This window comes from Sebastes umbrosus, chromosome 1, assembly GCF_015220745.1.
Source record: "Sebastes umbrosus isolate fSebUmb1 chromosome 1, fSebUmb1.pri, whole genome shotgun sequence".
In the NCBI taxonomy this organism is placed as follows: Eukaryota; Metazoa; Chordata; class Actinopteri; order Perciformes; family Sebastidae; genus Sebastes; species Sebastes umbrosus.
The window spans coordinates 10,184,425-10,203,728 of NC_051269.1; the positions used below are offsets into that span (position 1 = coordinate 10,184,425).

Here is a 19,304-nt window from a genome sequence, read left to right on the forward strand (position 1 = left end):
AGTAGTAGGAACATTTTTCCTGCTACAACAGATCTCTAAACATCTGTGTCTGGGTCAGTAAGAAAACTGTACTTACAAATGTGTTTACTCACGTCTGCTTGTGTCAGTCAGCTCCCTCAGTGCATAATGCGACAGGGCTTTAAATAGCGACAGCATCATTGTTGTGTATTCTGCTCAGTGTCATCAACGCCCAGAGGAGGTTAACCTTTTAAATGGCTGTAAAAGCTAGTTGGATGTGAGCAGTCGTGACACCGACGGAAAGCGAAGGAGGAATCGTGTGTGTCGCAGCCAGGCCGGTGAGTCATTCTCCCATGGCAGTCACTAGACAATAGATGGCCTATGACGCTGGCATATGCTGAGATGTGTTACATGTCTCCACAGAAGAAATGCCACGGCAGCGGGCTGTGTGACACAAAGATGTGGAACGCTGTTTGTGATTATAGGCCTCCCAAGGATGCTGTGATGCTGCTCTGAAATAGCAGAATGGATTTATGGTGTTTTCACTTCAAACATCCTCTGCTGAGTCGTTTCTCCACTTCAGCTGCAGGAAGTTTCCTCCAAATGGTTAGCAGATTTTACCCATGCAAGCAGAATGACTATAGGCAGGGAAATATCTCAATATTTATTAGATGGTTTGGCACACAATTTGTTACAGACATTCATAATTCCAAGAAAGTCTATGTTACTTGACTGCTGTGGGTAAAGCAAGAGCAACGGGGAGAGCTTCATCTGTGCAACAGGATCCACTTTAATGTCTCAACTCAAGCGTAGGACAATTGAACACCCATAACCAAAAAGATGGCACATCACTTCTTACTTCATATCACTCCGCCAATCTTAATCACCACTCGCCTTACAAGCAAGTAAGATGAGCCATATTATATAGATCCAGATCTAACTTAAGGAGCAAAATACAATATGTATACTGTATAAAATAAATCTTGAACAAAAATAAATCTAATCCTAATCCAATAGTACGCAAATTGCATACTATTTTCCTATTTGAAATATTACAGTATGCAACGCTGGACACTACAGCGGCATTAATATCCCACAATGCAATGCGGTAGGGACGACAACGTTCATAACAGACGTTGACGGACAGCTCCGTAACATCAATAACGCTTCAATTTAAGTGTAAGTATAAGATTTCACTTTGCTAGGCGTAATATATATTTTAAATTTATTCAGACTATGATTCTCACAAATCATCGTTTTGATCACATGAGGTTGGCACGGGTTACCATGGTTACGCATCTCCAACCAGCAAGGAGGCGCTCCTTGCTGGTTGGAATCCTAAAAGATACATACTACTGTTTATTCACACAAAAGTATGTTGAGCGATAGTACACCTGTTGAGTATGTAGTGCATAGTAGCCTATGCAATTTCAAAGGCAGTATTAGTCTTGTTTTGGTCTTCAGAGTCAGAATGATGCTGCTTGCAAACTAGAGTGTACTGAGTGTGTTTTGACTGCAGCCGGAGGAGCACGACCTCACTCACTCCAAGTCAAATGTGCCTGGACAGGTTTAGTGTTTCTGTGAGACAGCTGCTTTTTTTAATTTGCCCTTTTCTGGTCAGTTCCCTCGAGGCTGGGAGATGAGTGGACAGCGTTGTTTGTACTGTATGCAAAATGGAAAGTGTCACATTCGCTCATCCTCTTTATTATCTTGGAGCCCCGAGAGAAGCATGGCTCTTGGTCCACACAGACTAGATTACCTGGGTCTCATCAACCCAAACGTTGTGGGGTAGCTGGGGATGAACTTGTCCACCCAGAAAATGGGGTTGTATTAGGGCTGTCAAAGTTAACACGATAATGACGTGTTAACGCCAAATCATTTTAACGGCACTAATTTCCTTAACACAATTGATCTTTCGGAGGTTATAGCGGGCTCAGCTTTAACGTTAGAGTGAAGATACTGGTATCATATGAAACTAAAAAAAACTAAGGAATACATTGGTGCCAACCATGTTATGCTAGGTCCCTTGACCTCTGACCTCAAATCAAACCTGTGCAAGGTTTGTGAATGAAAATGGGTTCTATGTGTACCCACGAGTTTCCCCTTTACAGACATGCCCACTTTATGATAATCACATGCAGATTGGAGCAAGTCATGGTCAAGTCAGCACACTGACACACTGACAGCTGTTGTTGCCTGTTGGGCTGCAATTTGCATTGTTATCATTTGAGCATATTTTGTATGCTAAATGCAGTACCTGTGAGGGTTTAGGGGTGGATTTACAGAATTAAAAGTAAAAATTAGTGATTGCTAATAGACAACGTGCTTCCTTTCATTTCTGTATTGTTCGATTTTTACTAAGAGATACATTTTGGGATCACAAGCCTGAAATTGTAAATTAACAGCCTATAAAGGTCCTAAAGTAATTTTGGTTTTAGTGCCATAATAACAAAAAGGTTCTTGGGAAGTAAATATATTTAGTGACAAGGTTTTTAAGAGCAGTCTGCACTGGGATGAAGAGTTCTCTATAAATCAATCTGCCGTCCTGTGACCTGCAGTTAAGCAAACCACTAATCTGCCGGCAGTGAAGTGACGCAGAAAGCAAAGAACAAAACAAGTGATTGCCCGCTGCTGTTCACTGAACGCTTTTCAGCTTGAACTTCAGTGTTAGTCATTCCAACACCTCCGTTGCCAATCTCGCTTTTTCATTTATCTCGTAGTTGCTGAACTTGCAGCTGAACTCTGTATTCATGTGCAAACTGGCAGATATCCTGTTGTGAATATCCATTAATTTACCAGGCACTCGTGTTAGTCCTCATCCCACCACTTTTTCTCTTAACCAGTGCCCTCCATGCTCAATCCGCTCACACGTTCCAGTTTCTCTGCATCGTCATCCTCCCCCTCCATCTCCTGCTCATTTGTCACTCTTGTCCACCTTTACTGCCAATGCCTCCTCTCTGTCCTCTTCTTTAACTGCCTTTTAATTAAAGTGCTTTCCTCCATATTGTCTTCCATGTCATTCTGTTTTAAAATGTGATTAACTACTTTCAGGATCTCGTTAGTGTTTGCTGGATAGATGCTGGTTGTTTCTGCTCAGTATCTCAACACCTTATAGATTTAAGGTGTTACTGTGTCAGCTTTTCCAAAGGGACTCTGTGCCCTGTGAGTTACACCTGAGCAGTTTCTACCTCCTCCCTGTTGTACACAGCTATTCTCAGCAAGTTTATAATGTGTGTTATCTTAATAATTACAGCATATGGATCAAATACAGGCCACAGGAAGTCAGGTGTCACTGATGCTTACACAGTATGTATTTTATTTTATATTTTTTAATTCTCAGACCAATCTCTCTTTTCACTGCAGCCCTTGTCACTGCTAACTCTCCCTGCTGGTCTGAGGAGGATGTAGACAACCACTCGTCTCCTCTGAAAGACATGGAGTCATAATAATAATAATAACTTGGATTTATATAGCGCCTTTCAAGAAACCCAAGGATGCTAAACATAGACATAAATAGACACAAAAAACGGAACATAGCAGTAGCTAGAGGCCATAGGCCTTGTTGAAGAGGTGGGTTTTAAGGAGTCTTTTGAAGCTGTCCAGAGATGGGGCGTTGCGGAGCTCTATGGGGAGAGAGTTCCAGAGGGTGGGGGCTGTCACACTGAAAGCTCTGTCCCCAAAAGTTGGTAGGTTTGTGTGGGGGGATGGAGAGCTGACCCGTGCCTGAGGATCTCAGCTTCCTGGACTGTGTGTATGGGTGGAGGAGGTCAGATCCAGAGCCAGGGCATTGAGGGATTTGTAGGTGAGTAGGAGAATTTTGTAAGTGATGCGGGACTTGACCCGGAGCCAATGGAGGTGGATGAGTGTGGGGGTGATGCGCTGCCAGGGCTTGGTGCGGGTGAGGACCCTGGCAGCTGAGTTCTGCACATACTGGAGCCTGTCCAGGGCTTTGCTGGGAACCCCGGACAGAACTCCATTGCAGTAGTCCAAACAGGAGGTGACGAAGGCATGGATGAGAGTTTCTGCCACGGAGTTAGAGAGTGATTGCCGGAGACGGGAGATGTTTTTTAGGTGGAAGAAAGCGGATTTGGTGATGAACTTGATGTGCGACTGGAATTTAGAGAGTTTGGTCCAGGATGACACCCAGGTTGCGGACTTCCGAGGATTGAGAGAAAGAGCAGCCGTCGATGTCCAGATGTAGATCTCCAACCTTCCGGAGCAGGGCCTTGGGAGCCACAACCATGAGCTCTGTTTTGTTGCGGTTGAGTTTTAGGAGGTTAGATGACATCCAGATTTTTATTTCATGCAGGAAGTTTACAAGTGACTGTGGGGGGAGCTGGGTGGATGGTTCGGTGCTAAGATACAGTTGTGTGTCGTCAGCATATGAGTGAAAGCTGAGACCGTGGCGGCGGATGATCTGACCAAGGGGGAGTATGTAGATGGTGAAGAGGAGGGGTCCCAGCACACAGCCTTGAGGCACACCATGGTTGACTGGGGCCGGGGTGGAACTGGAGTCTCTGATAATCATGCCGACATTTTTTTTTTTTTCCAGAAGAAAAGTAGCCTCACTAGGAGAGGGTTACACGTGGAGGTTCAAGCTATCTCCCACAGATCCAACACCCACCGTTTCTTGTGGGTGTCCAAACCATAGACTGTAAGCCGTTTTGAAGCCTCCAGTTTGGCATTTTAGCCATCACCATCTTGGTTTTTGGCTGTCGCCATCTTGGCTTTTTGAAACCAGAAGTGACACGAGAGGGTGGAGCTAAGACGCTGAATAAGACAATTTAAGGCGACCAAAATGTTACAATTAACTTTCATGAACTGAAAACGCACTGTGAAAGGGTTAAAGTTTTACGCCGAAAACACGGACAACTCCCAGAACGGACAACGCCGTGGTAACGACCTGTCAATCACGAGGTAGCCACGTCCTAAAGCATACCCTGCTTTATGGTCTATGTGACTCTAAATGGGACCATAATTTACTAAATGAACATCATGCTGTAGTGAAAAAGACTTGAAACTAGCAATTGAGACCATAAACTCATGTTTACAATGTTTACTGAGGTAATAAATCAAGTGAGAAGTAGGCTCATTTTCTCATAGACTTCTATACAATCAGACTTCTTTTTGCAACCAGAGGAGTCGCCCCCTGCTGGCTGTTAGAAAGAATGCAAGTTTAACGCACTTCCACATCGGCTTCAATTCTCAGACCCCGGAGGTTGCCCACTGATCCAAACAAATCTCTAGAAGACGCACTGGCTTCCCACTCAGAAACACTGTGTGCCAAATTGAATGGGGCGTCAAGCTAAGTAAGAGGCGTTGCTGCACAGGATTAAGTTGTTCATCATTTTGTATTTTTATGTTTCAGTACGTTTTTTACAGAATGTGGATTTTTGAAAGCGATGTGAAAATATGTTTAATGTTGCAGCCGCACGGCGATTCCCTCATTAACATTATAGTTCCCTTATAGCATTGGGTTTAAATCTGAAATATTGCCAAATAGACGCTTTAACTTTTTTGCTTTGACACCAAATCCTCCACCATCGTCTTGTCTGTCAACTCTCTCTCATCCCGTGTGTGTGTGTGTGAAATCTGACTCCTGCTGCTCTGAGCTGAGACTCTGTATGGAGCAGATACTTTCACTTTCAGGTTGTAGCGTTCGTCGTCCGATTTATGTATTGATAATACAGCGCTGATACATGAAAATTAACTACATTGGTTTTATTTATATAAAATAGCAAAACAACGGTAGGAGCTGTGGGCAAGTAATGTAATCAGTGTATGCCCGAACACCGTGTAATACCGGCAACACTGACTACCAAGGCAAGCCTAAGCCAAACACCAAATATATTTGATTTGCAATGATATAAAACAGAGAAAAGCAGCAAATCCTCACATTTGAGAAGCTGAAACTACTCGATTAGCAAAACGGTGACTATGAACTTTCTGTAAATTTACTTCTCAATTAATGATCTTCCATTTTTTTTTTTTTGTTTGTTTCCCTGTTAAAAGGTTTTTTTTGGGAGGGAGTTTTTCCTTATTCGATGAGAGGGTCGCACTGTAAAGGACAGAGGATGGCAAATTTGTGATTTTGTGCCATACAAATAAAATTGACTTGACTAATTGTTTCAGCACTATAACAGAGAAACCACCAGCCCGATTCCCTGCCCTTACTTAAAGCTCAGATGTAGATTGATGCGTGGGCCGGTTGACAGGTGATCAACCTTATCTGCTGTGATATTCTGTGTGGATGTTTGTGTGTTTTCCAAGATTGTGACATCTCATCAGTCCATGAATGGAGGCTTTGTGTCATCAGCAGTGGGTAACCGCGACCGTGGCCAAGTTGTCATCGATGTGAGTGGGCCTGTGAGAGTATTGGATGCGTTCAGAGAGAGATGGTTCTGTTTTCTGTAGCCTGAGCACTTGTGATCTTCATGCTACAAATCATGGTGTACAAGTATGAATAGTTGGTGTTGAAGAAGCAGAAAAGCGGGGTGGCATCGTCTTCTCGCTGCCAGAAAATGATTTTTGGTCTGCTGCAATGACTCTAAAAAGAAAGAGCTTGTACCCCCTGCCAGCACAGCACACAGAGGGGTCTTTGTAATACTAATCATACCTCATTGCGGCTCCATCACTGTGGAAGCACATGTACCATGGATACATCCGTCCACTTAAAATATTCTTCAGATTTACCCGTAATAGCTGAACTGAATGTTCTTAGCAATATTGTTTGATGTTCTCTGCTTGATAGATGTTCACTGATATACTCGTGGGAATATTTGCGTTCAACGTGAGACAGTTATTGGCACATAAAATTGTATTAATATCCTGCTCAGTGCAATCGATTAATCCCGTGCAGCAGCTCTTTGTCCCCCCCCCCGGTGATTTAGCGTTGTTGTGATTGTCAAAATTGTCAGTACCTCAATTAGCAGTGAGATGTAGTTTGGTGGAGTCCCATCTGGGTAAATTAACGCCCTGCTTGTTTGTTATTATGAATAATTTGATAAGTAACACAGTTTACCGACTTTAAGACACTCCCAGAGCAATATGAAACACATTTTCCTAATGTGTTCAGAAGACTCATCAGCTAGTTATTACAGTGTCCTGTAGTATCTCTGTATACACCCCAAACCCCTCTTGAGTTTATGGCTCAGCTCGACCACATAGCCACACAATTTTGGAACATGACTGATATATCAGTGAACTAATGTTATTGGCCAATTTTAGTTTACAGGTTCAGGTTCCTATTGTAACGATCTATAGCTCGTTCAGCTATAAAATGTTCCACTCACTACATATCTTGGTCACAACCCTTATACTCACCCTTATCAAAAGTGTTTATATTATGTTTTTATGATAAAAAAGCGGCCTTGAAAATCCCATCAGTTAAGCTCTTGTTTTTCATTATAACACAGAGAAAGAGATTTAAGATCAATACCGCCCTGAAGATGAATAACAACAATAAATTTATATAGCACGGTTTACTGCCCTCTGGCTGCTGCAACAAAATGACCTGATATCAAAAGTAAATTCAAAAGTTTTCCCCAGAAGCAGCAACAACAACAACAACTCTGCCCGTTTCTTCTAAAGCATCTTGAGCGTGAAGAACGAGGCTGCGCTCCTCTTTTTCGCTGCTGCTCACAAGTGTTCACCTCCCTTTGGGCTTGAAATATTAATGAGTTTTATTCTGGAGTCAGGAAGGTGACCTTCATGCATGTGTTTGTCCGCATGCAGAGAGACTGATATTACACTTTCCACCACCCACCTTTTATTCTTTAATCTGACAATTTTTATACAAACACCTATAAATCTGTTTGGTTATATCTATCTCATAAAAGGACACTTTTGATGTTCCAGATGGAAGTAGATGGCGGTCTAAAAGAGAAGAGACTTAAGCAGCCATGTGATAAAACATTGTGTTCCTGGAGTTGAGGTGGCGAATGAATAGAAGCAGCAGCCTAGTTACGTAATTTAATCTTGATTAGCTTTAAATAAGATTAAAAAGTCTTTACCTCCGGATTCCCTCAGGTATAAGTTGGGAACAAAAAAGGATCAAAAGAGAAAAGGTGAAAATTACCTTGACATTTTACCAGAAATACAAATATTACCATATAATTATTTGTGTTCAATTAAATCTTGTTTTGTGTGAGTTGGGTTGTTTTTGTCATAGAGACACAAATCACCTGGAAGTGTATCTACCAGCTACCTTTCAGCAAATCATAAGTGAGAGCGAACGCAGCCCCAGACATTGCTTTTACACCGTTCTCCTTCCCTTACGTTCCTCCCTCTCTCTTGGGAAAGTGCTGGATGTGTGTGAATATGATGAGTGTTGACAGCACTGCTGGTCCCACTTGCTCCATCAGCCCCGAGCTGGGCTAATGTTTGTTGGCAGGGCTGGGTCAGGTGGCGTGAAGAAGGGACAGTGAATGGTGGCATGGTCCTGACAGCACAAGGGAAGTGCCCAAGACTCAGGCTGATTCATTTCAACAAGATAGCAATTGTTTATTAGAGTAGATTTATTCACTTACAAACAAAATATATTGTTTTTGTGCATGATGACTTCTGTACTGTTTGGCACATACATTTTTTTACTTTGCTGTCTCCGCTCTAATGCTCTTTAAGTTTTCATTCTTAATGTATCTTAAATTCTTTGTTTTTTAATCCACAGAACTAGGACTTGTCTTGCCTTTTAGGTCTTAAAGTGTGTCTTCAGTTCATTGACTGTAAATATTTTCCCTTATTTCCCACCATTTTTCAGATCGTATCGTAAATCCCTTGATTTTTCTGAACTGATTGTTCATTTCAGGTTTTCTGTTAATTGCAGTCCAATTAACAGTCCTGACACTGAAATGTAAAGGTGCCCTGTGGAGTTTTCTTGTACACAAACAAAGTTACAGTCAGTGTAACCTACTGTATTGATACACATTGTGTGTATCTTTGAGGTCAAATAAACGTTTTAATGCATTTCCTTCCACGTAAAATATTTGCAAAGTTGTTTTTTTTTAATATTTGAATATTGTTTTGTGTACATCCATGATTGCTAGCTTGCAGTCTTCTTTTTCCTCGTCTTTATTGGTGCATTGACAAGTTTATTCGAGCGTTAACACCACAAACTGTCAATCAGTGGAATAGCATCAAAACACAAAGGAACAAGACGACCGACCTGTTTAATTCATAGCGCTACCAATGGTCAAAATCTCCACAAAGTACCTTTTTAAATTGCAGAGTTTAGATAACAGAGATTATAACTTTGACAAAGCTATAGGTTTCAGATAATTCAAGTGTCTGCAAGTTGATTTTCAGAGCTTACTGAACTGAATAGAAACCAATGTCTTCCTTTTGAGAGTGAAAAATCTATATGCATCTATGGTAAGCTTTGTAAAATATATACTTAATACATTAAAACATGCAAAGCCACCTTTTTAAATCAACTTTTTTTTATCATGTACTTAGCATGAGTTGGGAAAAGTATTCCTACCATGAAGCATTAAATCTTAAAAAGCCATTAAACCATCTCTCTTCTTCTATCAGAGTGAGAAACCAACGTTAAAATGAATAGGGGAGTTTTTCATGCATATCTGCACATCATGTCTTCAGATATGGAAACATAAATAAAGCAGACCAAAGCCAGGAGACAGAATGCGATGTTGGTGGCTGGTCATCTCTGGGTTGCTCACGTTTTCAAAGCAGAAATAGCTGTAGCCAAAGTTCAACACTATTCCACTCACAAAGACACACAGAACGATAACAGAAACAGGCACTTTAAGTTCCTTTGTAACTCTTATCTTTTAATGTTCCTACAGGCGCTGGGGAATCTGGGAAGAGCACCATTGTAAAGCAGATGAAGTAAGTTACAAAAGCAATCTGTGTCTTATTTTATTTTATATATTTGGCCTTTTCTGTTTAATCTAAGAGTGGCATGGTGGTGCAGTGGTTAGCACTGTCGCCTCACAGCTACAGGGTCGCAGTTTCTAAACCGGCTTGCGCCCCCTCTGTGTGGAGATTGCGTGTTCTCCCCGTGTTAGCGTGGGTTTTTCTCCGGGTTCTCCGGTTTCCTCCCACAGTCCAAAGACATGCAGGTTAATTATTGACTCTAACTTGTGAATGTGAGCGTCTGTCTCCATGTGTCAGCCCTGTGATAGTCTGGCGACCTGTCCAGGGTGTACCCAGCCCTCGCCCAGCTGGGATCGCCCCGAGTCCCTGAATAGGATCAGCGGTTATAGATAATGGATGGATGTTTAATAATAAAGATGGATTCTCCACCTTCAGAGTGTTTCCAATGTGAAACTAGTGTGTTAGGTGAGCCATTGTATGTCACAGGCTTACATCATACAAAAGATTAACCATAATATGGTCTCCAGTCTTGATAAGGTAGTAATAATACTTGTTTACCAACTAAGCTAAAGGGAGAAGAAGAATTAATCTGCCAACTTGTATTTCTGTTGTTCTGTTTTCCTTGTCTGGTGTAGTGAAATATTAATGTTAAATCCTGATGTGTTTGTCAAGCCAGCTAATCAGCAGAGCTGCAAACAAGAGCATACTTTATCTGATGATTCACTGATCTTATCGTCTGCATTTGGCTCAGACACTGACCATATTAAATCAGAAGTTATAGCCCAATAGTTTGCAGTAACCACATCAATGTTAGATACAATAAATTTGACTTCCTCCTCTGTGGTTTCTAGGAGACAATGTGGCCTCTCATGTTTGTTACTGTCTTTTGCTGCTGATAGCACAAGAATAGAGTGAAGAGTTGGTGAATACAGAGGATATTGTAACGAACACACTCACATACTGTATACACACACACACACACACACACACACACACACACATATGCACTCACAGGACCCTAAATGGCTTAATTATTCACACTCCTCTGGGCTAGCCAGGCATTGAATCCATTTTTTATGAGTTTGGAGCAGGAACAGTCTGTCGCGTTTTGAAGCCAGGTTATTAACACGTACAGGCGTACCGATAAATCAGCCTGCAAGATAGAAACACTGGCCTATTATGTAACATTACACATTGGTGTATCCTGTGTAAACAGCACATAACAGGAGAGAAAGTTAGGAAAACCCAATCATTTTCATAAAACAGCTTAAAAACGCTGACTTTCGTTGACTCAACGGCCACAGGTGTCGCTGTTAACAAGCAATTTCTGATTCTTACATAGAGTCCCTTTAAGAATTAATGTGGGGTCATCTCAGTATGCTCTCTCTCTGCACTTCCCTCTGCAGCCTGATGAAGCCTGGATGCTTGCATCTCATGAGAGGTTGCACAGACACTTAGTTCTCACTCTCAGGTTCTGAGTAATACTGTGGCAAGAGGTAAACTCAGGATACTGCATCAACTGGATGCTGCAGAGTTGAGGCCATTTCACTGTGTGTTAACCGCACTGCTACGCATCATCCTACACAGCATGCTGACGTGATAATTGTGAGGGAGTGTACAGTATATGCTTTCTATGTAGACAATCATACACTGACAAAAAGCTGCTTTTCAGCTTCAAAATGTTTGTTTTTCTGTTTCTACTGTTCATATATTAATTTATAATAGTATATGGTTTTTAAGGTAAACTTAATAATTGATGCATTGAAGAATGTTGCTGAAATATTTTCACTAATAATCAGTTTTTAGTGTGACACCCTAATTTGAATGTGGCAAAAACAGCTACCCAATTGTCATAATAATTTCCATTTTAAAGCTGCTACAATCAATGATTTTATTGATTTATATATTGATTTATATATACAATGGATCAAATGACTACATGTATGTGAATGGGGCTGCTTGTAATGATGAACCCATAGAGGATTATAACCCAACACTGCAGTTTCCCCTCAGTGTTACTGAGCGTTTTAGTGTGTTTTAAATCAGACACAGGACAGCCTTGAAAGAGCTGTGAATCTATTCCTTTTAATGCACACTGTAATCAATTTTGCATATTTTTTTTCCTTCTTAGGATCATCCATGAAGATGGCTACTCAGAAGATGAGTGCAAGCAGTACCGAGCAGTGGTTTATAGTAATACCATCCAGTCTATTATGGCCATTGTTAAAGCCATGGCCAGTCTCAAGATAGACTACAGCAACCCTGGCAGAGTGGTAAGACACACAAGCACACAAACACTCAAAAGCACTGTGCGTTTGTTCAAGCTGTTTCCATACACTGCTCATAGCTATACCTATGAAAAGTAATGCACTATAATTTGTATATAACCCACGTAATCAATTTGGATGTAATCCAAGTAAGCCAGGACATGTGACGTATAAAAAGCGACAAAGTCCGCAAAAGGAAGAGGTTGGGGCCGGTCTGAAGAGACCCGACTTTCACCCGTGACACTGGCGTTCGTGTCCCGTGTGAAAGTCAGCGTTGACTTCTTTACCATATAACTTACGTACTAAAAGCAGCAGTGGGTAGAAATGGAGCAAATATGATTAAAAAAAGTTGTTTTTATAAAACGGTCACTATATCCTGACAGTAGTGCATGAGACAGGTAATCTGAAAGAAATCATGTGTATCTGTGTCCTCCGATGCTCCTAACGGCATCTACAAGATTTCATAGACCGGAGGAAAACAACCAATCAGAGCCGAGCTGGAGTCTGTCGTCTCTGAGCAGCTGTCAATCACTTGCAAACTCTGATCAAACGGTCAAACTAGGCAGCGCTGATCAAATATTTATCAATATTCTGTTACTGTAATCCCTGTGGGAAAGTTTGTGACCTGTCAGCCATGTTGAGATCAGTTGAAGAAATACCAAGCACCGCCCACTACCCGGAGGAAACGTTCTCATTTTACAGCTAAACAGTACACTACAAGATGTTTCTGAAAACATTTGAGGAGAGAAATAGGCATTACAGTAACAGAATATTAATTCATATTTGATCAGCGCTGCCTAGTTTGATCGTTTGATCAGAGTTCATGAGTGATTGACAGCTGCCTCCGTTGAAGGAGCGCTCTCTCTCTGAAATGACCTGTGATTGGTCAAAGTCTCCCGTCACAAGCTAGATTTTTTAAAGCCTGAAAACAGAGCCATGAGGAGGTGCAGAAGTCTTCTCTCAGAACACTTGAATTACAATATGCTGAAAGGTTATTATGGAATTTTTACCCAATGATGCCAAAAATATACTGCCTAATATTAATAATAACTTTATTTGTATAACACTTTTCAAAATCAAGTTACAAAGTGCTTTACAAAGACATAAAAAGCAAGAGAACGGATAGTAATAAATAAAAATAGAGTTGATACAGTAAAAATGACAAGCAAGGTATGAAGTACTAAAACACATTAACAACAATGTTGTTTCTGCCTGCTGCAGAAGTAAAGACAAATTTGGTTGTAATGCTATCCAGCGTTAGTGGGCTATATCTAGGATCCAGCAGCAGTGAACTGAGCCGCGGTCTGTCCGCTGCAGACGAAATGCTTGATTCAATCTGCAGAGCCCTGAAGCCCCTTCTGGTGGCTTGTTTATTCAAAGTTTAGTAATATTGAACGTGTCGTGTGTCCAAATTGCACCAAATTCGCCAAGGCACTCCCTTTGGTCCCCAGTATTACACCCACCATGTGTGAAGACGATCGGATGAGGGGTTCTCGAGATATGCGAAGGACAAACGCACATACCCACAGACAGAGATTCCTCGCTTTACAGTTAGATGACATTTCTGCTTATATCTACTTCACTATTTGTTATTTTCACCCTCCAAAATTCTTACATCTGATGGCATAAGCATGGGTTAACCACAAGGAAAAAAGACTCATTCCATGCATAAGACCAGTCACATATTTGTTGCAAATAGATAAATTGTTTAAGATCAGTGGTTTTACAAGAGCGAGAGCAGAAAGCTGACCAGCCTGAAAAGAAATCCCTATTGTGTGAGAATGCAGAATTCAGTTGGCCTTACTAACCGTGGACAGATCAGGATCTCCCTCAGGCCACAACAAAACAAAGCCTGTTTTATCAGCAGCATCTTGATGTTGTATATCTGGTGCAGTCCTTAAGACTCACGCTTGCCCAGAATTTAAATCACAAGAGTTTGCCTTTGTTTCTGCAACACACTGTGTCCCTTTCACTTTTCTCTCTGTCTCAAAATAATAATGGAAGAAAAACTCAGTTGCATGCACTCTGAGTTATCTCTGAAACAAACATTTTACTCCCTCACTTACCCTTACCCGTATTTCAGTATAACCCAGTGAACAACGATTATTCCAAGGCTGTGGTGCCTCTGGGAAAACAGGTTTGTTTCTCAAATCATGCCTGCTCTCGGCAATTCCTGTTAAGTCAATAACACTGGTAAGCTGTGCCAAGCCAAATGTTGCATCATGTGTTTTGCAACATTCACCTGAGCCTCTTTTTCAGCTGTAAAATTGCTTTTGGTACTAGAAACACTAGAACACAGTGTACTGCTTCTCTGATCCATCTTTGTAACCTGCAGGGAAGTGGTCCTTCACCTCCTCCATCTTTGATCTGTTCTCTCCTTAAAGTTGTAATACACCGAGAGAGAAGAGGCTGCACTTAGTGTGCTTAATGCCAACAGCTGCGGCGGCACTGAGTGCTGGTTTGGGGATTGGATTTATTCGAAAGTGCTGGCACGACACAATTTAACAGCACATTTAGTGTGCCAGGTGCTCTCTGCAGCTTCAGCAATGACACAAATGTATTCCATGTTTTGAAGGCTACCATCTGTGAAAAGACGACCTTACAGGTGGCCAAGGATTGTATTCTGTTTTTTAAACAACTGTGATTCATCATTTGATGTCAACTTTGCATGTCTGTTTCTCCTTTTTTTTTCTGGACTAACGTTACATCCCCAACCTCAATTGACCGTTCTCTAAACCCGCCCCCAATAACAGCGATTGTCCCATCATAGCTTAGCAACTCTAACTAAGCAAATCAGCTGTCAAGCTTTAATTTCTCCACATGTTGGATAATTGTTTATTGGGACTTTAATACGTGTGTGTGTGTGGAAAGTGGTAATCTCAGAGATTTTCATTTAAATAAATGTCTGTTAAGTCACTATTTATCTAAAAAAAAAGAGCCTATGGCCGCTGATGAAAGTATTGCAATATTTACCCGATATATTTTGCAGTATTATTACAAACCAGATGTCTTTGGCGACACGCCCGGAAAATAAAGCTGTATTAAGGCACGGTTGCACGTGTGCGAAATGAACATTTGCCCTCCGTTTACTTCCATTCTATGTGAGCAAAGGGGCTCAAAACCACTCTCTCTCTCTGTGTAGCAAATTAGCATCTTTGAGTCTTCAGGTGAATATTGCCTTAGCGATACTTGTCTGCATTTGCGCATTCATGACTGTGCCATTACAGTTTTTCTCCATTGTTGCCACACACAAAAAATGGAACTACATGCACACAATTTTGAAAAGGTGAAGCTCCTGTATCGACAAAAAAGACTCCAGGCTGCTAAACTCTGAGCACCATTTGTATCACTCAAATAGAAATAGTGAATCAACCAGGGCTGAAATCTTAGGATTGCCATTTAATCAGCCAAAGCGGGTTATGTCAGAAAGAAATAACGGCATGGTCTTACGTTTTTCCGTGTCAAGCATGATATCACCTATGTAGCTATCATGTGCATATTTTCTTTACAGAGCTCATGTTGTAAAACGAGTCAGCTAGAAACATTAAAAACTCAGCCAGACAGTATTTTCAACCAACTCATGAAGTTAATGTTAGCTTCATTAGTTAGCTGCTGATAAAACCTGCCTGTGTACCTACCTATGTCTGAAATCAAGGACCCACTGCTTCCACTTTACTTTCTTTGACGTTTATATGATTATATATTTAATGTCTTTGGGATTTTGGACTATTGTTCTGAACCTGACTTTGGATGGAACATTAGATGGCCATTTGTGATTAATTTTTTAAATGAAATGCTTAAAGGGACTATTTGTAACTTTGTACGCGCATAAATGTAGCGGGTCGTCACACATGCGCGCTCGCATATGCGCGTTCGCGTGTAGCCGCTGTACCCTCCTCCTCTACCTGCTCGCCTTCACTCAGACAGCTCAGCTCGCTCCACCTCTAGACGTGAACGTGCGCTCACTCCACACTGCTGAAGAGTTAGTTTAGCTCTGAGAATATCTAGTGAATGTACAGGGGACGTTTGTGTAGAAATAATTCCTCCAGACCAACAGAGGTTTTCCGTGTCTTGTGAAGTGACGGAGCTCTACAGAGATTTACGTTGTCTTCTCGTTACCGACCGGGTGCCGGTGTCTCCTCCGCCCACAGCCGGAGAGAGCAGGGAGACACGCTGGAGAGCCCCGCTGCCTCAGCCTGCACTTAGGCAGGAAAAGCCAACACTAGGATCAGATCTAAATCATGTTCATGAAGAGACCTTTGTCTGGTCAGCTAACATTACTGCCAAGCAGCTGAAATATAGAGTGATATTGTGGTTTTAGCTGACGTGTGTCGCCTCACTGTTTTGAGTGATGCTCGTTCAGGTATATTGAGAGCGAGCAAGCGCGAGCCCGACACTGACTTTCGTTGATTTCACGGCCACAGGTGTCGCTGTTAAGAAGCATTTCTGAAAGTTACAAATAGTCCCTTTTAATCAATGAATCAAAACAATTTATTTAATGAATAATGAAAATAATAATTAGGTGCAGCTCTAACACACATTCGCAGAACCTCATCAGTTCATTTATTAAACTCTTATACAGAAACAGACAGACTGACACTCCCTGTACACACAGACGCATGAAGAGACACACACACACACACACACACACACCACCACCATCAACAACAAGCACGAGTCCCATCTTCAGGCTGAGATCCAGTCTGCTGCTCCCTGTGAACACTTCTCAGCCTTTGAACAAGCTGTCAGTAAGGTCTAACAGTGGCTGAACTCATTCCTGTGGAGGAGTGTGTGTGAGTCAGTGTGATATTGCGTTGAAGCCGGCGTATGTGTGCTGAAACTGAAGCTACAATAAAAGGATTGAGGACTCTTGCTGTGGTCATTAGAGCGCGATGGACGGACTTTTCTTTTTTCCCCTGACAGATCTGTCAAATGGCTGTATGTACGTGACAATACTCTCACAGACTCCCACACATGGCAATTAGTGTGCTAGCCTGCCAATACTGGCACACTGCAGCACTGTAGAAGTGCAATATGACACACACAGATTGTGCTTGTGTACTCGCATGCATACCCATGCACATCAAACGAAACCAAAATGGGAAAACATTATCCACACTATTTGCTGTTTAGTTTGGTTGAGGGAGGAGGGATACACTGCCGTATAAATCACTTATGATCTAATAGCTAAACTTGAAGGAACTGTTTGTAAGAATCAGAAATTGCTTGTTAACAGCGACACCTGTGGCCGTTAAGTCAACGAAAGTCAGCGTCCTGTTGCTCGCGCTTGTGCTCGTTCTAAATAGACATGAACGAGCATCGCTCAAAACAGTGAGGCGACACACGTCAGCTAAAACCACAATATCACTCTATATTTCAGCTGCTTGGCAGTAATGTTAGCTGACCAGACGGAGGTCTCTCCATGAATCAATGCTGATCCTAGTGTTGGCTTTTCCTGCTTCAGCCTCCCGACCGCAGCCGGTGGGAACAGGGAATACACCCGAGTTTTGGTCGGAGACGATAACGTGTCTCGCTGCGGAGCCCCGTCACTTCACAAGACACGGGAAACCTCTGTTGGTCTGGAGGAGCTGCAGCAGTTATTTCTGCAAAAAGGTCCACTGTACATTCACTAGATATTCTCAGAGCTAAACTAACTCTTCTGCAGTGTGGAGTGTGCGCGCATGCACGTGGAGCGAAAGAGCGAGAACGAGCGCGGCGTGTGAGTGAAAGCAAGCAGGCAGGCAGAGGAGCAGAGGAGCAGAGTACAGCAGAGACTCCGGCCCTGGAGACCAAAGCTACTGTGTCTCCCCCGCGTCCTCTGACCGCGGCCAACACTGTTTTGCAAGTCGGGCTTCACTAGATAGAACTTTGCGGTTATGGTGCTTCCGTGTAGTTTGTGTTGGAGTCTGAGTCTGAACAGCGTAACCACACGCGAGTGCGCATGTGACACCGACCCGGATTGATTTATACGTGTAAGAAGTTACAAACAGTCCCTTTAAAACTCTTTCATGGTGGTTTGTGTTTAAGCTCAGCAGTCATAGTCACTGCAACAAAATACCGCTAGAATAAAACAAATTCTAAAACAACAATAAGACTATTTGTCTATTTCAAACATTGGAATACAGACACAAAAACTCAATAGATTGAACTGTTATCTTCCTCAAAATAAAGAATAGTAAGTGGTGATTGATTTTCACCAAGAACAAAGTAAATAAATATCAATCGGCTGAAGAAAATCCATTTAAAATATAGAAACATGGCTACCCACAAAAGGAGCATAAATACATTTGCTGTCCGACAAGGTTAAGACCGAAATGTATTTCTCCTCAAATGTGACAAATACACAATCATGTGAATCATTCTATTATTTTAATAATGACTATGATCATATTCAGGGAAACAGCTCCTCCTGCATGCCAGATACTGACCAAAACCCGACCAGTGATTATTTATTTCTTTTTTGTATTTTACCATATAACTCATTGTGAATAAAGGTCGGAGAACATTGTCAATGTCATAACAACAGGAAGATGGAGCATTGAGAGAAACAAGCATGGTGGCAAACAGCAGGAAATCAAACCACAATCTGTTCTAGCAGCGCTGCATGCTGTTACCTTGAGTCACACCAACATATCTTACATGCGCTCCGCACGGATTGGCTGGCATCGGCTTCAGTGATATCATCATCACATTATATTACTACTGTCATAACCTTTGCTTCCTCGGCACTAGTCCAGAGACATGGCCCTCTGCGACCACACATTATTTATTTAGCAATATGTATTCAAATACGAATGCCTGAGGATTTTTGACTGTTGATCATTCTTGAGGAGCTGTATTTGATTTGTCATTTTTCACTCAGTCTAACAGATTTGCTCTAATGTAGAGCACAGATATTCACTTCTTCTGTGTTTATTGTTTTATATCTACATAGTTTAACGATAGGTTTACATTCTTTACATCTCCGCGCCGGCGACAGCTTTGACCGGAGCTATTATGTTCTTGGGTTGTCCATCCGTCTGGGAATTTCTTCTAATTTTGCACAAACATCCACTTGGACTTAAGGATGAACTGATTAGAATTTGGTAGTCAAAAAATCAAAGGTCAAGGTCAAGGTGCCTTTACATCCATCCCATTCTTGTGAACGTGATATCTCAGGAACGCCTTGAGGGAATTTCATCTCCACAAACGTCCACTTGGACTCAAGGGCTGCGGTCGAAAAGTCTATTTTGCTTAGGAAGGTTC

General features: G+C 41.8%; 1 protein-coding gene across 3 annotated transcripts in view; it reads left to right on the forward strand.

Annotated features, from left to right (window-relative positions):
* Positions 1-19,304, forward strand: part of gnai2b (guanine nucleotide binding protein (G protein), alpha inhibiting activity polypeptide 2b) — a 55,324-nt gene that overhangs the window by 26,132 nt on the left and 9,888 nt on the right. For all 3 annotated transcript variants that reach the window (XM_037776328.1, XM_037776335.1, XM_037776342.1), the window contains 2 exons: positions 9,762-9,804; positions 11,924-12,065. In XM_037776328.1, the coding sequence (XP_037632256.1) occupies positions 9,762-9,804; positions 11,924-12,065 (185 nt within the window). The remainder of the gene's footprint in view (positions 1-9,761; positions 9,805-11,923; positions 12,066-19,304) is intronic.